The sequence below is a fragment of the Cervus canadensis genome, chromosome 1 (assembly GCF_019320065.1).
Source record: "Cervus canadensis isolate Bull #8, Minnesota chromosome 1, ASM1932006v1, whole genome shotgun sequence".
In the NCBI taxonomy this organism is placed as follows: domain Eukaryota; kingdom Metazoa; phylum Chordata; class Mammalia; order Artiodactyla; family Cervidae; genus Cervus; species Cervus canadensis.
In genome coordinates, this window is record NC_057386.1 from 54,540,384 (window position 1) to 54,561,019 (window position 20,636).

The following is a 20,636-nucleotide window of genomic DNA, read 5'->3' on the forward strand; positions in this document are numbered from 1 at the left end:
GGGAAATGGGAGTACAGACAATTGAAATAATATCAGTTACACCAAGTTTACACTAAAAAATGGTGGCATAAACATTGAATACTAGGTCTGGGAAATTCCCTGGTGGTCCAGAAATTAGATTCCTGGTACAGGGATCTAAGATCCCACAAGCCACACATGCAGCAAAACAAAAAAACAAAACCAGCTCTTTCTGATACTAAGGCCCATATTTTCCCCCCAAAAACTGCTTCCTTAAAGATAGTATTCACTCATTTGATAAATATTAATATTTATTCAGTCCCTGCACCTACCAGGCACTGTACTAGTTACCGGATATTCTAAACCAGTTATCACATAGATGTGTACATCCAAACTAGTGGTTTCAATACCTTACAATTTACTCATAGCTAAGAAGCGTTTAGGGACAAACCGTTAAAAAGCTCCATCTTCCCAGTGCACGAGCCCCGAGCACTTGTATCATGCATCCAACCTGGGCTGGTGATCTGTTTCACCCTTGATAATATACATTTTTCGACGCTGTTGGGGGAATACATGTAAATCCATGGTTGATTCATGTCAATGTATGGCAAAAACCACTCCAATATTGTAAAGTAATTAGTCTCCAACTAATAAAAATAAATGGAAAAAAAAAAGAAAAAAAAGCTCCATCTTCCCTCCCTCAAGTCCCCCGCGGGTTTCTTCATTATAGTTTTATTAAGAATGAAATGCCCAGGATTGAGGCACCTACCCCATTGCTCCTTACTGACGCTAAAGTTAGGGGCATAGAAATTGCCCTAACAGTTCAAGTGAGACTTAGACTTTAGAGGTCTGTCTGTGGGTTTTTCTTAACTCATTCAAAATTAATCAAAGCAGCCAAATTAATGAGGTCTTCAGAGGGAGGGTTCTTGACAGTATATAGTAAAGTGGAGTTAAAATCATCTGCCAAGCAGCACGGGAGAACTTTCAGACATAGGGAACAGAGTGTTGGACACGGGGTGGGGGGACGGAGTGGGGCGGAGGAGGGTATTCACAGAGGGTATCATGGAAACATACGCACCACCGAACGTAAGGTGGACGCCAGCGGGGATTCGCCGTATGACCCAGGGGACTCACGCTGGGGCTGCGACACTCTAGAGGGGCGGAGAGGGTGGGAGGAGGCCCCAGAGGGAGGGACGCGTGCACCTGTGGGGCTTCATGTCAGCGTGTGCACTTAGTCTCTCAGTCCTTCCCATGCCTCGCAAAACGGATCAGTATTGTAAAGCAATTATTCTTCCGTTAAAAATAAATAAATTAAAAAAAAAATCATCTGCCAAGGATTTAGGAAAAACACCCCTTCCTCGCCACCCTAACTTCCCTAATCTCCCTAATTTCTAGTCATGTTAGAATTACCTATTACAGACACTACGTGCATTATTTTATAAATGAGATGATGAATGTAACTTAAGCCTTTAATTAATACAGCAGGCTGACAATGACAAATTTCATTCATATGTAGGTTATGGTCTACATTTTTTCCTGCCTGGAAACAACCTAATAGGATATTCTACCCCAAGCTGGGCTTCCCTGGTGGCTCAGATGGTAAAGATTCTGCCTGCAATGCAGGAGACCTGGGTTTGATCCCTGGGTTGGGAAGATCCCTTGGAGAAGGGAATGTCTACCCACTCCAGTATTCCTGCCTGGAGAATCCCATGGACAGAGGAGCCTGGTGGGCTACAGGCCATGGGGTCACAAAGAGTTAGACATGACTGACTAAAACTTTAACACCCCAAATTCAGACAATCATTTAGGGTAGCTAATGAACTCTGACTAGAAAGATATGAGAAAAACATGCCCATTGGAAATCAGCTTTCCTTTGAAGTCATAAAGGAAAAGCTCTTATATACTGAACTTGTTTTGGGGGGAGGCATCACTGTTTAACTTTTCATTCCTACCTCAGTTTGCATTATTACTGCTCATCCCACAGAGTTCCTGTGTTGGCAACATGCTGTGGAAGACCAGAGACCACAAGATGTGGCACATGTCCCACATGCCTCTTCCCCTGGCGTCCACAGCAGACACTGCTGATGAATCAAGACACACATCAGTGAGGTTGAATGTGGCCTCAGAATTCTTCATAAGCAACACTTGAGAAAGTGAGTTGAAATCTATTTGCCTTCTCTGCTATAGACAGAAACTTCTGTTTTATTTAGAAATCACAGACTCCTCAGGTTTTACTGATATGCAGTGGTAATGCTGGAAGTTAATATCTCCTATGTAATGGAGAACAGGTTTTATAATATGTGGAGTGCTATCTCAGATTTCAGGATCTGATATAAAGGTGTATCAACAAAAAGGAATTATAAGTCAAGTATGAGTCACTTTTAAAAACCAATGATTATGAAAGAGACACGTGCACCCCAATGTTCATCACAGCTCTGTTTATAATAGCCAGGACATGGAAGCAACCTAGGTGCCCATCAGCAGACGAATAGATAAGGAAGCTGTGGTACATATACACCATGGAATATTACTCAGCCATTAAAAAGAATTCATTTGAATCAGTTCTAATGAGATGGATGAAACTGGAGCCCATTAAACAGAGTGAAGTAAGCCAGAAAGATAAAGACCAATATAGTATACTAACGCATATCTATGGAATTTAGAAAGATGGTAACGATAACCCTATATGCAAAACAGAAAAAGAGACACAGATGTACAGAACAGACTTTTGGACTCTATGGGAGAAGATGAGGGTGGGATGTTCTGAGAGAATAGCATTGAAACAAGTACACTATCAAGGGTGAAACAGATCGCCAGCCCAGGTTGGATGCATGAGACAAGTGCTCAGGGCTGGTGCACTGGGAAGACCCAGAGGGATGGGATGGGGAGGGAGGCGGGAGGGGGGATCGGGATGGGGAACACATGTAAATCCATGGCTGATTCATGTCAATGTATGGCAAAAACCACTACAATATTGCAAAGTAATTAGCCTCCAACTAATAAAAATAAATGGAACAAAAAAAAAACCAATGATTATACCTACTTGAAAAAAATCAGCAACAATACAACTTAATGTTTCAAGCAAGAATATGATATTGAGGTTTTTGTGTTGTTTATACAGATGTATAGATTATATAATACTTTAATTATTACTATATTACACATACTACATTGTCAAACAGCACTGTGGCAGGCATCCTCCAGGACAGCCCTGTACCTTCTGGCATGCACACTCTTATGCAGCTGGCTCCTACACTGTACCGGGGATGGTCTGTGTGAACAGTAGCGTGTGGCAGAAAGTAAGGTGCTCACTTCCGAGACTGGTTATAAAAGACTCTGCAGTTTTTGTTTCGGTGTTTCCCTTTCTCTCACTGTTTCTCTTGCCCCTTGCTCTGAGGAAGCCAGCGGCCAGGTTTGTGCAGCCCTATGACCCTTTCAATGGAGAGAGGGCCAGGTACAGTGAGGAACTGAAACCTCACATGTGAGCTGGAACAAATACTCCAGCCCCACTAAGCTGCTCTTCAATTCCCAGACCCAGTTGCTTGATTACAACTTCATGAGAAACCCAGACAGACAGAGAATCAGAATGATCTAGCAAAAGCACTTCTGGTTCTTGACCCTCTGAAACTTGGGTAAGAAAATAAATGTTTACTGTTTAAGGCTGCAAAATTTGTGGGAATTTATTAAGCAGCAATAGAGAATTAATACATGAAATCAAGGCTATTGATCACAGTGAATCTCTATTATTTTTCAATAGAAAAAAAGAGTTCAATGAAAGCAATGTAGCAGCTATTCTAGTTTGTAATATTTAAGTTCATTTTTTATTATTAAACATAGGTCTTATGATAATTTTGTTAAATTATAACATGCAAAGTGTATGAACTTTTAAAGTGGAATCATGTCAAAAAACTATTGTAAATATGTAATAGTATATAACTACAAATGGAAGATAAGAAGTTGGGTGGTAAGATGGTCAGATTCACTAGATAATCTCATTATAGCAACATCAAGATAACTGGCATTTTGTCATTGAATAGAAGAATGCTGTAATTCTTTCTCTAATGAGAAAAGAAGAAAAATTTCCCTTGAATGCATTGATATATATAGCAAGTGGGTAAGCTCTGCCTATTTGCATATGTGAATATAAATATTTGCATATACACATATACATATATAGAAGTTTGTTAATTCCATGAAATGCTGGCTCTAACAATGCCAGCATTTTGACTGTATTTGTTTACACCAGGTAAAATGCTTTCTTCTCTTGTGTCAGAATGTAAGCAGATGACTAGCTACAAAGTGTTAATGCATGTGCAATGGACATGTGGGTGGATGGGAATATTCAGTGAGGACCATCTTCATCTAGGTGTTCTCAGGACAGCACTGACAGTTATTCCTTTGCCCGAGGCGAGGCTTCTACCAGATGGAACCATTCAGTTTCTGGCAAGACGCTGACAGGTGTCAATCTCAGGGAAGAGATTGTATGTACACAGACTATCATCTATGCCAATGTTCCCAAAAGGTGATTTCAGTCACTGTTCTTTTTAAGTAAAGGTGACAGAGGCAATGACCTGAGTTCATTACTTGCTATTCTTACCTCCAAAGTATGATTCATATGGTAAATGAACTACTCCTACTCAAAAGCTAACATAGTCTATCCAGGCTCAAAATTTTGGTTGGGATAGTGAGAAGATGAAAAAACAAAAATCTAAATAGGAAGACATAAAGTGGATACTTGCTTATTTGGACATTACTTATTTAGCAACCCACCTGAATGCAGCTAAGAGCTGAGATGCCATCATGGAGATGGCAGTGAGGAGGGAGTGAAGAGGCCTAACCTTGGCTCAAAGTGTATGCTCTGGGTCAGGTGTCATGATACACTCTTTACATACATAAACTCATTCATTCTGTGAGGAATTTACTCTATGAAGGGCTAATAGTCTTTCCATGTTATAAATGAAGACATTAAAGCCCAGAGAGGTTAAGCACGTATGCCGAGGTTGTTCAGCAATCCTATGCAGCCACCAGCATTTGAACCCAACTTGCTGCAAACCCAAAGTCCAGGGTCTTCTTTTCCCTACACCAGATGGCCTTCCTCAAACAAATGCACCAGCATTGGAACTTACACATCTGATTCACATACAATCCCCTGTAGACTCACACTTCAGGACTGGTGGCGGTTTAGTCACCAAGTTGTGTCAGACTCTGGCGGCTCCATGGATGGCAGCCCACCAGGATCCTCTGTCCATGAGATTATCCTGGCAAAAATACTGGAGCGGGTTGCCATTTCCTCCTCCAGGGGATCTTCCTGACCCAGGGATCGAACTCAGGTCTCCTGCATTGCAAGTGTATTCTTTTACACCTTCAGCACTCAAGAACTATTTACAAGCAATCCAAATTAGTCTGATTATTTGGCATCCTGTCTTCCTCAAATAAGAAACTCCTGGGGAAGACGGTAAAGTGTGGAGAGGATAAAAAAGGGGAATGGAGATAAGGAGATGGCCAGGCATGCTGAGAGCATGGAGAGATGACAGTTGTGTCTCTATTCTAGCTTATACTGCTCAATATTCCCCTGCAGAACTCACTGAATTGTGTATAAGATTGATGTTCATAATGATTTTGTTCACTGATCTTGGTATAAGAAGGTGGGGAAGCATGCAGTACTTTTAGAATAAGACATCCATTAAGAATAATTAAACTAAAATAAATGTTGGTGCTGGATGGTAAGCACCCCATTCCTCCATGAGACAAGTATAGAATTCTAACTTAATCAAGATCTGTTTAAAAAATTTTTCTGGTCACATGTAAACATACCATGTTAAAATAGGGAGATGGAGAGGTACAGCATGTTTTGGGGGGATGGCTTGGATTCAGACAACCCTGGATCTGTATCTTGACTCTGAAATTTTACTACTGCATGACCTGGACAAGTTTAGCCTCTTTTCCAGTTTCTCCAATTGCAACAGAGAGACAAGGATACCCACCACTATCCTTTAAAAAATCTTATCTCTTTTCTGCTTTTGGTAGGAGTTAAGATTAAGGTCAAGGAGGAGAACTCCCTAAGGAATGTGTTTCCTATGACTGGAGTGGACTACACAAATGCAGTGTCTCTTTCTGTTTCTTCACAGAGACTGAGATAGATCTCAAGGCAGTCAAAGGGCTTGCTTACTTCTCTTTCCTCCTCTCCTTGGATGCTATTCTCCTTTGTAGCAGAGGCCCAGCCTGAGGCTACTGTTGCAGCCCACAAAGGACAGCGGCTTAAACCTCTGGGTCCCAGGTGATGGGGCGCACTCACTCTCACGCCTCTCCCCTCCCTTTCCTTGGTGGTGGGTGGTGGTGCCCTTAGCATCCTTCCCTCCCAGGGCACTGCGTAGGCTCTGACACAGCTCTGTGTCAGGATACTGACAGGTGGCTAAGGCTCAGCTAGGGTGAAGGAGTCCCCCACTGTGTCCAGACTCCTTTATCGACATTTTTCAAAGGCCACTGAATTAAGAACCCTGGTTTACAGTGAAGGCTAGTTTGCCTTTCTTTGATGGAGCACTTCTTTTGGGGATCTTCTAGGAGATAGGCATGGTTGACAGCAGGATGCAGCTCACCACCATCATATCATCCTATTAAGAGCTGAGCAATGCCCACTTTCCACACTGTTAGGAAGATTACTTGATATAATGCATTAAAAAAAACACCTAACAGATGCCTAGTTGCTGAGCATCATCCCCCATCCCTACACTTTTTCCCGTATGTATCACAAAGTGAACATAAGAAAGAAAAGTGAAGTGAAACTTGCTCAGTCGTGTCCAACTCTTTGTGACCCCATGGACATTCTCCAGGCCAGAATACCGGAGTGGGTAGACTTTCCTTTCCCTTCTCCAGGGGATCTTTCTGACCCAGGAATCAAACTGGAGTCTCCTGCATTGCAGGTGGATTCTTTCCCAATTGACATAAGAAAGAAATCCTATGCAAATTTGAATGTGGTTTTTCATTTTCTTGCCATCCCTACACAATAGTGATTCAAGTCTTTCAGGAAATAAACATACTTAAAACAGCATATTGAAGCAAAATGTTCCTTACGGAAGAATTACGATTTGGGAAGTGACCCTAAATGTAATCTGTACATGGAATTCCTGAGTTCTTTGCTCCAAAAGTCCCTTTCTCCTTCATATGTTATAAGCTACACCTTTGCTTTGTTAACTACTTTTTGCTAGAGACCGAAAGAAAAATGAATCAAGAAAATACTTTGCCAGGGTTACCCCTAGCTTTTCCTTAAATGTTTTTAAAATATGAAGCTTTTGAATTTTTAAATGTTTTAAATGTCATACAATTTTTCCTGTTCTTTTTTCCACCATGATTTTTTCTCCATATTGCAAATTAATGACGACTATCTTACTAGGCATCTATTGTGTTCAAAATTTTACGGTAGGTGCTTAACATTTAACAACTCTACAAAGCAGGTAAAATCCCCCTTATTTTTTGATGAGAAAACTGAGATGAAGAGAGATGTGGGAATCTGTGTAAAATCACAAAACTTAAAAATTCAAAATGTGGATATTGCTTAGAAAAATACTTCTACATTTGAAAGAGCAGCAAGGACACATCTCTCTTTTCCACCCCACGTGCATATCAAGGATCATTTGCTTAAGAAAAGGCCGTGTAAGAAAGTCTCTTGAGATCTATAGACTGTTGGGAGCCCCCTTTGTGTTCTCCTAACTCCAACTCTGACATGAGAAGAGTTACCCAGAACACAGTTGAAGTACAGCTAGAAAACGCATTTCTGTCAAGACTTTAAGAGAAAGGTCTCTCTCAGTGACAGTCTAGTACAGCAGAAAGAATCCTGGTGGCAGAAGACTTGGATTCTCTCCTGGTGTGGTGATGTAGTTAGCTGTGGATTTTTGGGCAACTTCTCTAGTTACTTATTTTCTTCTTCTTTAAATGAAGGATGTTCTGAGAGTCCACTGAGATGGGATCTGTTCTTACACTGTCTCATTTATCTATTCAGTTATATATTGAATGTTTTTCTTCCCTATTAAGTAAATTCCCTAATATCAGAGAAACAGTCTATATACTTCACTACAGTATGGAATATTGCCTGCCACACAGCAAATGCTCAAAGAATCTTTGCAGAATGAATGAACTGTATATACTGTAAAGCATGAAAAATGTGATTATTAGTATTATTGTTAATAAGTTTTAAGACACAAAACAGATTTTTTCAATAGATATTAACTTTGCATAAATATTAATACTTTTAGCCAGAAACGAATTCAGGCAGCCAACATCTGGGTTTAAGTGACAATCTTGTTCCAATTTTTTGATGTTTCCCTTGAATTGATTATCAGGTTTTCTCCTCCCTAAATGGTATTAACATTTAAATCACATGAGATGAAAATGGTGAAGTTTCATTTCTTGTTACTAATTTTTGTAACCTCCAAGAGGGTTTCTTGGTTTTACTGATTATTCTGCAACTTCCAGGTTCTCTCCAGATGTGAAGAAAACTGCTTACTTGGTTGGGATGCTTGTACTTACTTGATGAAGTACTTGATTCCATCTGCTGTGTAAGCTTCCTCCCACCCGTAAGGTAGACCTACAGTGAAAGGAAACCAAAAATACATTTAATAAGATGATAAAGATAACTTTATTTCCTGGGCACAAAATTCCCACAGCTTTACAATTATTTGAGTATGTTTCTTGTATAAAATAATTGTCTAGAAAGGAGGAATTAAAACAATTCAGATGAGCTTTCCTATTCAGCATCTTAGAACACAATAAATAAGTCTTCAGTTAACAATCTGCTTTAGTTGATTAAATGGATTATGACTTCTCATTTACATGTGGTGAGCATTTTTGTCAGCAGGATTCATGCAAAAACTTGTGGTGCAGCGGATGGTTTTTGCCTGGAGGCAGAAGGATGGACAAGATGGCCTCTGCTTATCTATTTGGGCTCAAAGTTTCTTTAATTGGCTCCCTTTGCATTCTTCCACTCAGTTCTACAGGGAATTGCTATATGAGTGCCAGATCAGCAGGGGTTTGCAAGTAGCTCTTGCACAAGACAAAATACCTTATGAAATCTGAAAGCTTAGCAAAGTGATTTACCTTGGATTGTGGTATTTTATTTCATTAATTAAGAATTTTGTGCACTAAACATAAATGGCCAAATAATTTGCTAAACTTAGCTTCCATTTCTGTAATGGGGTTGAGAATAATTAGTCAGATGTAAAGAAATGCAGACTGAAGTAAGCAAGCAATTATTTGACCGTATTTCTGTAAATAAGTACATTTTTATCCTCATCATGCCAACAGAACAGGTTCAGGTTGAGGCAGCCCATTCTCTTATATTCCAGTTATGGGTAGTATGGCCTTCCCAGGAGCCACACTAGAGGTAAAGAATCTGTCTGCCAATATAAAAGGTGTAAGAGACATTTGATCTCTTTCTGGATTGGGAAGATCCCCAGGAGAAGGAAATGGCAACCCGCTCCAGTATTCTTGCCTGGAAAATTCCACGGACACAGGAGCCTGGTGGGCTGCAGTCCATGGGGTTGCAAAGAGTTTACTGCTCATAGATGGGTGGTACTCCTTTAGAACACAGGGTTTCCATCCTTGGCTCCACCCCTGAGTACTATTAAGGATTGTAATTGACCTTTTGGATCAGTCTTTGGTACTGACTTATCAAGTCTCCTTTGAAGGGTATACGCTATATTAACACACCAAAGAACAGGCTCATGGCACAGGTAGCTTACTTCTTTAGAAAGTAATTAAGCTATAACAACAAACCATTGACTTCACTTTCAAAGTCTCAGCAAGCAGCAGAGCAAAAATCAGAAAGAGCAACTATGAATGAAATAAAACCTTACTCGATCACCATTTACTTTGCATTCTTTGAGAACAGCTCTAAGTATGTTGTTTTTATAATTAAGAAAAACAGAACAAGCTTTATTTTATACTTACCTCCAATCTTTTAACACAAGTTGTATAAAATAAGACCTTGGCCCAAAATTCTATAATTATTTCCTCTGCAGATTAGCACAGGCCACCTAGGAGTTTCTTTTACTTATTAATAAATAAATGTTTCTATTTTAAGCAGAAAATAAGCATTTCTGGGGACTCATCATAAGCAAATGACTGGTTTCTTAAAAGCCCCTAAAGTGACACTGTATACATCTCTGCTAGTTTCATGGCCAGCACTCATTTAGTCAGACAGGCTGCGATCAACCATTGCTGCTGTTCCAGTTCATATAGATTTATCTTCTTTACGCTTTCTGCATCTTTGTTACAGATCACTTCATTCTTCATTGACAAGTCTCTCACTTGAAGGGAAGAATCTGATGACTATACACAAAAACCATGCTTCTACGACAAAAATGTTCAGAAATGCCAGGAATGCTAATCAATAAGGCAAAGACATGCTAAAAGTAGAAAGTCATTCTAATGTGACTAAGATTTTTCTTTAAATGACTTGTCTGTCAAGTGCAGTTACAGTCATATTTCTAATCTTAATTCACAGGTCTTTTTTTTTTAACAAGGAGAAAAAATATGCGTACTTTAAAGACAGGATCTTTTAATCCATAGGATCCTTTGAAACTTGAGATTGACTTTGGGATACCACATCTCCGTGCCATCTAAATAGAGTATCTGCCTGATTATTTTCTTACAATTATTACAAGGACTATAACTTCACAACAGATTTATTAAAGGTACCAATTCATACCTATATAAGTCAAAATGATTATTCAACGACTGTAGCCATCAAGATATTTTTGTGAATGAAATAATATTTTAGAATAAATTATCTGTTCTGAAAAAACAGCATTTCTTTTTAGAAGACAGAGTGGTTTCTTCTTTTTCATGCACGTAATACAGTCTGAAAAAACAGACTTGGGGATTAAAGTGATAGTGGCTATCTTTCAGTGAGAGTTCATTGATGGAAAACACAATCACTGTCCATTTATAAATTAAAAACCATAATATACTGATAAACTAAATATCCTACTTTATAGAGAAAGGGCACTTTTGATTTCTACAAGCTTGTATAACTATGATGGATTCAATTTTCCCATAGTAAAGGTTTTCATCACTTCATAGTAAGTGATTTGGGTATAAATAAAACATATTATCTAAATACTTTTTGATAATTGTTATACTAGTAATAGACCCAAGGCATTAACATTTTTCTACATTCCCCACATCTTTATACTCGCAAATATATAATGCTCTTATTTTCCTTTTCTTTTCACATTTGCTTTAGAACTGTTATGACAACTATTGTTTCTGACTGCAAGTATTTGTTTATGAACCCTCACATAACATTCTTTCCATCAGAGATCATTTGTTCCAGCGTACTCTTCATGAGTACTTTGCCAAAGTAGGAGTCTCCTGCAAATTCAACTTAGAATACTGGCTGTCATCTAACACTCCATGTATCCAAAACCAAACTCCTCACACGCCCATACAAAATAGCTCCCTTCCATTTCCCCAGTCTGCTTATGTATTAAAGTTCTCTTTGTCATATTTGGCCCATTCATTAAATATTTATTGATCATTTTTTGTAATTGATTATTTTTATGTGTTCAGCATTTTACTTGGTGTTTGATAGATAATGAATAACAAATAAACTTGGACTTTGGTCTTATGGAACATTAAAAAAGTAATTATAAATAAAGACATCATCAAAAATAGGAATAAGTACTAGGAAAGAAAAGTACTAAATACTCTGAAAGAGTAATTCATAGCACAGACAAAAGTTTAACTCCTTAACATATAAATAACTTCTATAAATTAGTAAAAGAAAGGAAATGACAAATAGGAGTCTTTAGAACATTCAGGACACAAAAGTACTTAAAATATGAAAATAAGCTTAATTTAACTCTTCACAAGAAAAATACAAATTAAACTATCATGAGAGGCCATATTCATCATGTTAGTGAAGGGTAAAAAGTAGTTTAATAAGACATTGTGTTGAGGGTATGAAGAGGCAATATTCTCATATTGACGGGAATATAAATATGATAACATATGTATGGGAGAACCGTGTCAAGATCTACCTAAACTTTTAAATGCCAATAACAACAGTTCACAATAATGGAGTGGCCATATGTTGGACACTTGTTACACATGTACTGACTTTCTCATATCTCACAATTTTAATGGTACTGTTATTACCCTTGTTTTACAAATGAGGAAGCAGGCATGGACAGCTTCCAACACCTGCCCAAGGTTACACTGGCAGACAGTAGGGCCCAAACTCTTAACCACTTAGGCTGAAAAGTGTTAGCTGCTCAGTCTGACTCTTTGTGACCCCATGGACTGCAGCCCATCAGATTCTTCTGTCTATGGGATTCTCCAGGCAATAATACAGGAGTGGGCTGTCACTGTGAATAGCGAATTCACATAGTGAATCTAGGGGATCTTCCTGACCCAGGAATTGGAGAAGGAAATGGCAACCCACTCCAGTACTCTTGCCTGGAAAATGCCATGGACGGAGGAGCCTGGTAGGCTATAGTCCACGGGGTCGCAAAGAGTCGGACACGACTGAGCGACTTCACTTCACTTCTCCCGCATTGCAGGCAGATTCTTTACCATCTGAGCCACCAGGGAAAGCCCTGAACTGGCTCCATATGATCCAGCAGTTCTTTAAGAATTTATCTTACAGATAACCTTTATGTACAAGATAATTAATTATAAAAATAAAAGACTGAAAATCTAAATAACCACCCTTGGGGACTGATTAAAGATAGCAGGTTAGATACGGGGATACTGTCCAGCTATGAGGAAGACTGTCTGGAATTGCTGGAGTCACGCGGGTACAGATGTGGGCAAGAACGCTCTAGGCTGCGGAGGGACAGCAAGCGCAAAGGCTCTGGGAGGGGGAAGAGCTCGGTCTGCGGGACTGAGAGAGCACTGTTATTGGAGGGTGGTGAGCAAGGACGAAGAGGAGCGATAGGAGGCTGTGTGGGGAGACAGGCAGATAGGACCTTGCAGGGTTTGCAGGCCATGTTAAAACTGTTTGAAAGCTTCTTAAAAGGGAAGCAGGAGATCTGCTGCTTAAGATGAGGAAAGCTGCAAGACACTGTTGTTCTGACCCTACATGGGGAAAGCTGCACAGCTCAGAGACTGGCTCCTCACTGAGTGACCCTCAGCTGACCTGAATTCCAAAGGGTGGTAAGTCCCTGTGAGAGAAGATGGGCCATGTGAACTCGTTCTCTCTTGGCAGAGCACAGGAAAAAGCGCTGCCATTAAAGGAGGCAAGAAGAAGACAGCTAAAACTGTAATCAACCTGTAAAGCCTGCCTGTGGGCTAGCAAGGTAGTTTGGTGTCCCCAGAGCCCTAGATACAAGAGAGCCTGCTTCCTCTCATGAGAAGGATTGAGGGTGGGCAGGAGACCGGACAGAGTCCCTGGGTGGTGCGGGTGTACACAGGACCCGCGCAGGTTCCAGGGTGCAGCAGGCGTTATCATCCATGCCCTGGATCCTTCTCTGACATGAAGTAATAGCTGCTGCAGCTGGAGAAGCAAGGGCCACTCCAACTCCCACACCGTGGACAGGACTTTGTGTGACACAAGGCTGCTCATCTGTTCCTGGGGCCGGGGCAAGGAACCGTCACAGCCCCAGTCCCTCCCAAACTGCAGGAAACCGCCTTTGTCCTGGGGGTGGGGTGGGTAGAAAACCTGATGTCTTCATCCTGCACTGACTCTACATCACCAGAGAGGTGAGGGCAGGAGGCCTTCCACATCTAGAGTCCCGCACTGATGCGAATGAAGCACAGTCTGACCTACAAGCAGAGGGCAGGAAACCCACCTGAGCACTTAGGAGCTCGCTAAGCAGGGACAGGAAGGCTGAGAAAGTCCTACCTCTGAGACTCGGGCATAGGGCCTGCCTAAAACCCAGAGACTGCAGTAGGATAGCCAAGAGCCCCTCCCACAGCCCCCATGCCCCACACCCACCAGTCACCTGGCACCAGCTGCCTGCTCTGGGGGAAGGGGAGAGAGCAGACAGGAAACATGCGCTGAGTCGGCAGCAGGTATACTGAGGGTCGCCACCCCCAGCACCCCAGACCTCACCAAAGCACACGGCGACAGCAGTCAAGCACTGGAGGAATGTGAAGCCTGTGGCAAACTTAGCACAAGCCTAGAAACAAAACGCAAAACCAGCCTGCCTACAAATGAGGGTGAATAGCCCTCCCCACACTAAAGGCCTGACAGAGAAGATACAGGCCTGATCTGAGTTTAAATAACACTTGCCTCAGTCCCTATAGTTTTGTACCTTCAGTGAATGACAATCAAAATTATGAGACACAGAAAAGCAAGAGGAAATAAAAAGATCCATTGCCAAAAGATAAAACCGCCAACAGAACCAGATCCAGAGACAATACTGAGCTTTAAGATAACTACACACTAGAAGATCTAGTGGAATAGAGTGAATTACGGTTGTGTGACTGCAGGGTTGCTCACTACATGGGTATATTCTGCAGAAGGTAGAGACTGAGCTTGTTGAGGCCCAGAGTCTTGTTAAATGACGGGATGGAAGGAGAAAGTACCACGTGAGCTGAGGGAATGTATGAGAATGATTGGAATAATGGGCCCCAGGCTTTAAGCTGAACAAGAAGATGAGAATAACAGTGGAAGCTGAAGGACAGAGAAAGTAGATCTTACTGAAGCCAGTAAACCATGTATTGAGCTGGAAAGCTGGGAGGTTTGAGTGGGAGAGTCAGGAGTCTGAACCACTGTTGGTGCCAAGGACTGTGGTGGGAGTGGAAGACCACAGTAATCTGGGGAAAAATGGGCATTGGACAAAATGAACTGGAAAGTAAAGGTGGTGAACTCACACAGATGACGGCAGGAGCTGGGATGGGGAAAAATGATGGAGAATGAGAATTCTAAAAATACAACAAAGACAATAGCATCAGTCTCAGAGAGCTCAAATAACCATTTGCTAGTGTAATTGTTATAAAAACTCAAACACATTTGACTTTTAGCATCTGATATCTTGAGAAAAGTCTTCCCGGATGGCACTAGTGGTAAAGAACCTGCCTGCCAATGAAGGAGACGTGAGACCCGGGTTCGATCCCTGGGTAAGGAAGATCCCCTGGAGGAGGGCATGGCAACCCACTGCAGTGTTCTTGCCTGGAGAATCCCATGGCAGGCTACAGTCCATAGGGTTGCAAAGAGTTGGACATGATTGAAGTGACTTAGCACGCATGCACGCATCTTGAGAAAAAGAGAACGGAGAGGGAAAAAGCTCGGGGAAAGGTGGCTATGAGAAAAAAGAGAATCTCTAACTCACAATTAAGGAAGCTTCACTAAAGAATGTAACATTCATCACATAGTGACATTTTTTTTTGCAGTCACAAAACCTGAATCTCTATGTAATATCCCTCAACTATAAACTGAGAAACCATGGGAAAGTAGTAATCTTGTGGAGTCTGTATGGCAGTGAGAGGAGCAGTCACCTTGCCTAGCTGACAGGGTTATCATGAGGCTCTTATCAAAGAATATATAACTATGCAATGATATACTAAAGGAGACCGCTATTACTCAGAGTAAGAAAAATAATAGCTCCGTCTTTATCTTTTATGGTTGTAGAGACAGAGTATTCTGGACGTTTAATACAGGAAAGGTGTTTATCTATAGGGGAAATCTCTACTAATATGCTGGGATTTTTTTTTTTTTTTTTTACAATCCTCTCTTAATACAGGAAATCATATCATCTCTATTTCACTCATGCTAACATTTAGTAAAAGAAAAACAGAAACCAGTGGGACAATCTGACACTCACTGAGTGGTGTGATGATAAATGTATAACTACCAGCTTTTGGGGGCAGAAGGAGCCCTAATTTACAGTATTTACTGATTTCTGTGGTGTAAATACTCCTACCAATGACTGATTTCAAGCTACTTATGTGATGTCAATGAACTATAGAGTTGGGAAGAAATGAGCAGTGGTACCCTATGATGTAGATTTCCCAGACATAAGAGACATAAATAACCTCAACGACAAAGATAAGAAAAATAATTAGGAAGTGGTAAGTTTTGAGTATTTATTCTTCTTTTTAAAAAGTATTTAAATTGAAAATTTAATGTAATTTTTAATTGTTAACAATGGTTATGTTTCACAATTAGCTCACAAAATTCTTACAAGCCGGTACTAGCCAGCTCTAGTTTAACCACTGTGGAACCCATCTCTTATCTCCCTGGTCCTAATAGAAAATTCCAAAATTCAAATAGAATAGATGGAAAATACTGTTTTGTCCAAAAGATGATTACATGAGACCGATCAGTCTCTAATAATGTGGAGAATCACTATCCTAACAATAAACTATGTATTTATCAAATGTTTTATAGATTCATAAAAATATTTTATAAATATTAACTCAGTTTACTCTAACAATCATTTGAGATAGGTGCTATTATTAACCTCATCTTACTGAGAAGAAACTGAAGGAATAAAGAGGTTTAAGAACTTGCCCCTTGTCATTCTGTTAATAATGATACAGTCACAATTTGAACCCAAGCAAAGTGGTGCTAGCCTACACTTTTAACTATTGTCATGCTGCTTCCATTTCCTTAACTTTTGTTAGCATTGCTAACAATCAATATTTTTAAATGATCCAAAAGTATTTTGATTAATTTTTTGAAGAACTAAAAAAAAAAAACAAAGCAAAAACACAACTCTTCAACATCTTAAATTCTGCATTACCTAGAAAAATGCTCTTTTGAAAGAAACTGAAATAATTTTTAGGCTTAAACACAAAGCAGTCTATTTTAGAGAAATTCTAATGTTAGATTTACGACTGTACAAGTTAATTTGTAGGTATGACCTGCAGTGCCAATTTTAAAAGAAGTACTAGCTAATTTTCCTATGAAAAAGGAATCCATTATACTGAGAGATGGCTGTAACCTACAAATAACCAAATAATATAGTATTTTAAGTATAAAAACTTTCTAAGGAAATAATTTATTAAAAAACTATATAGATTTCCTGAATTGTGCTTTAAACACTCATTAACATTAGACTGGCATAGACTCTATATTCACAGACAATTTTGGATCTGTGACCTGATTTTTTACACATGGTTACATACATCATCAGAAATGAAGAGGAACTAAAGAGCCAAAGCTATGGTTTTTCCAGTAGTTATGTACAAATGTGAGAGCTGAACCATAAAGAAGGCTGAGCACCAAAGAATTGATGCTTTTGAAATGTGATGCTGGAGAAGACTCTTGAGAGTCCCCTGGACAGCAAGCAGATCAAACCTATCAATCCTTTGGCCATCTGATGTGAAGAGCTGACTTATTGGAAAAGACCCTGATTCTGGGAAAAACTGAGGGCAGGAGGAGAAATGTGGGTGACAGAGGATGAGATGGTTGGATTGCATCATCAACTCAATGGACATGAGTTTGAGAGCAAACTCCAGGAGACAGTGAAGGACAGGGAAGCCTGGCGTTGCTGCAGTCCATGGTCACAAAAAGTTGGACATGACTTAGCGACTGAATAACAACACACATTATCATTTAAACAAACAAAAAAGCAAATGACTATATAATATAGGAAGATTTTATGTTTTTATATTTGTATGTCTCAAATTCAGGAGTTTAAATGTTAACATAATTAGACAAGTTTTTTCCAATTAGAGGTTACTCACTGAGCAGGTTAAAAGCTGTAATATATTAAAGGAACAAAACGGTAAAAATATTGCTAGAGGTTATCTGGTGGTTCATAGTCCTCTTTATCTTGTCACTCTTTCTGGGCAACTACTACCCTAATACCCACTTAGGAAGATGGAAAAAGCTAACGTTTATTTTCTACATTTCTTTTCCCAACAGATGCAAAAGGCAATTATTTTTACAGTTAAAACCATGGGGTGATTTCCCTGAACTCTGATATGCAGACATTCGAGAAGCCAGCTGAAATGTTCTTTCCTATGTGGCTAGCTTTCATCCCATGACCCAGACTGAAGGCGAGAATGCAGGATTTCACTGGGTATTGTCTCTGGGCATTCAGACAATGCTGGGGGAATGATCTGGTTTAGGTTTGTTTGGCTTAAAATCAATAACATAGAGTAGACTTCATTTTGTGCACTAATAGAACTTGGCATAAAACATACTGAAACTTTCTTCACTAGAGATCTCTCTTTGCATAGTCAAGCCTAAATGTGTGTGTTCCTAATTACTTTTAAGTGTACAAAGATAAACAGGATTTCTTTAAAGCACTGCTACTGTTACAATAATAAAGATATTAAGAGGTCAGTGGCTGCTGAACAATGAATTAATCCATATATTAGAAGGGAAAATGAACTGCATCTTCTCCTTTCTTCATTCAGCAAGACTGAATTCAGTAACTTAGAGTGGTAAAGCTGCTGTCAAGTAAGCTTGATTTCCTCTGGTTAATGACAACATATTATCAGCAATATGTTAGGAACTCTGAACTGGACACTATTATTTGTCTGCAACTAATAGTCAACTGAGAGTAATAGGTAGACGAATTTGATTTAGGAAAATAGAAACAGAAAAAGGGAGAGGGAGAGAAAACATAAAAGGGTACTCCTTAAATACAGGCAGAGTAAACTTGGGCAGAAAAAGTGAGCTTAGAGACAGTAGACTGAAATTTCTAGACTCCGTCTCTCAATCTGATTTGGAATCTCATCAAACTTTCCCTGGTCAAAATCTCCCTCATGCTTGTCCAGCAGGGTAATCTCCCAAACATTCTCAGCAGTACCTCTGGCTCCTTACCTACCTAGGCCCTGGATCTCTTAGAAACTTCACTCAACAATTTTTCTACTCACATTTGTTGAGTGACTACTATCCAAGGACTGGTAGGATGGTGACCAGATTCAGAACAGTGCCTCACACATACATCCCAGGCACTCAAGAAATACTGTTGACTGACTGCAGAAATTTGACTCCTATGAAGGCTGATGTTTCAGGGAATCCAGCACATATTTGAAATTTTATTGTTGTTATTAAGGCCTTTGTACTCACCAGGGGATTTTCACACAAATATTTGCACAACTGTTACTTGTGGATTTTGACAACAGGATAGTAGAAGACCAACAGACATGCAATTTTAGAAACACTATCACAGAGCAGATGAAATTAAATCAAGATCATTTATGTTTCTACCCAGAGGGCAAATAATGGAACTCTAAGCATCACTTGTACCTAATAATGTAGCATTTTGCTGTTAACATCCTTGTCTGTAAATTTTTTAAAAATGCGATTATTTGAAAATCTATTAAAGGATTTCACATTACTTTCAAATAAATTTTTTAAAAATCATAAAAACAAAACCTCTTTTGGAGGTTTGCATGTGTGCGTGCATGTGTGTTCAGTCTCGCGTCAGTCGTGTCAGACTCCTTGCGACCCTATGAACTGTAGCCCGCCAGGCTCCTCTGTCCATTGGATTCTCCATGGCAAAAATACTGGACTGGGTTGCCATGCCCTCCTCCAGGGGTCTTCCCAATCCAAGGATCAAACCCGCATCTCTTATGTCTCTTGCACTGGCAGGCAGGTTCTTTACCACTAGGGCCACCTGGGAAGTCCCTCTTTTGGGTATTCACCTTTAAAAAGATTTGTTTACATTTTTATCAAATATATTTTTAAAAAGATGCAAAGACAAGCAATAAAAACACTATAGCAGAGCAGATAAAATTTTCAAACAATAGCTTTCATGCAGTCAGATAAACTCAATACTGATTAAAGAGTTATAAACTCAAATAAAAGAACTTTGCTTTTTCTCCTCTTCAAAGAATATTAGTGCTCACAGAATAGTTGACTACCGCTTAAAAAAGTAAAATATCTGTAGTGTGGCATTTAAAATCTTTTCAAAACACATATCCACAGAAATACATACTTGAATCTTCACTGAAGCTTTATTCATAATAGCCCCAAATGAAAAGAATTCAGAGGTCCATCAAGTGGTGACTGGATAAATTGTGGAATATCAATCAATCAATCAATCCTGCTGAACAACACTGATACAACTGATGCACACACCATAGATGAATCTCAAAAGCACTATACTAAGTGGAAGATGCTACATACTATTTATATGAAATTTTCGAAAAGGCAAAACTATAATGACAGAAGGCAGATCAGTGGCTGCCTGGCTCCAGGGCTAACGGACAGGGGCATGTGAACAAGTTCTGGGGTGATGGAAATGTTCTCTAATGTGATTATGATGGCATTATATAACTGTATATATTTATCAAAACTCAGTGAATTGCACACTTATTTTTATTATATATAAATTATTCCTTTTAAGTTAAAAATAACAGGGAAATCTCTCAAGGCAGCAACATAAACAGCCTCATTATAAAAACACTTTTTAAATATAGCTTCAATCTTTTATTTTTTCACTTTCATGTCCTAGTAATCTTACTTATTGTCTAGTCTCCTACAAGTATTGACGTCTTCCTTTCTATGGTTCTTCAGATACTGTTCTTTCTACCTGGAATGCTCACCACTGTGGAATACAGTCACTCAATAACCACTTTTGAATGAACTTCAAAGACAACAGTCATATACCAGAGTGTCTTTGTCAGGAGGTAGACAATTCTCTGATTTAGAGACTTTTTCAGTTGGGAAGTATATCTAGAATTTTTTCTTTGATATGTAATTTACATGCAATAAAATGCACAAACCTTAAGTGTACATTCACTGATTTTTGACAAATGCTTACACCTGTGTAATC

General features: G+C 39.5%; 1 protein-coding gene across 6 annotated transcripts in view; it reads right to left on the reverse strand.

Annotated features, from left to right (window-relative positions):
• STXBP4 (syntaxin binding protein 4) overlaps window positions 1-20,636 on the reverse strand; it is a 92,068-nt gene that overhangs the window by 13,783 nt on the left and 57,649 nt on the right. For 4 of the 6 annotated variants that reach the window (XM_043483703.1, XM_043483680.1, XM_043483670.1 and 1 more), the window contains exon 6: window positions 8,482-8,539. In XM_043483703.1, the coding sequence (XP_043339638.1) occupies window positions 8,482-8,539 (58 nt within the window). Of the gene's footprint in view, window positions 1-409; window positions 517-8,481; window positions 8,540-20,636 lie in introns of all 6 variants that reach the window. The other 2 variants (XM_043483696.1, XM_043483687.1) reach the window with 1 other exon arrangement.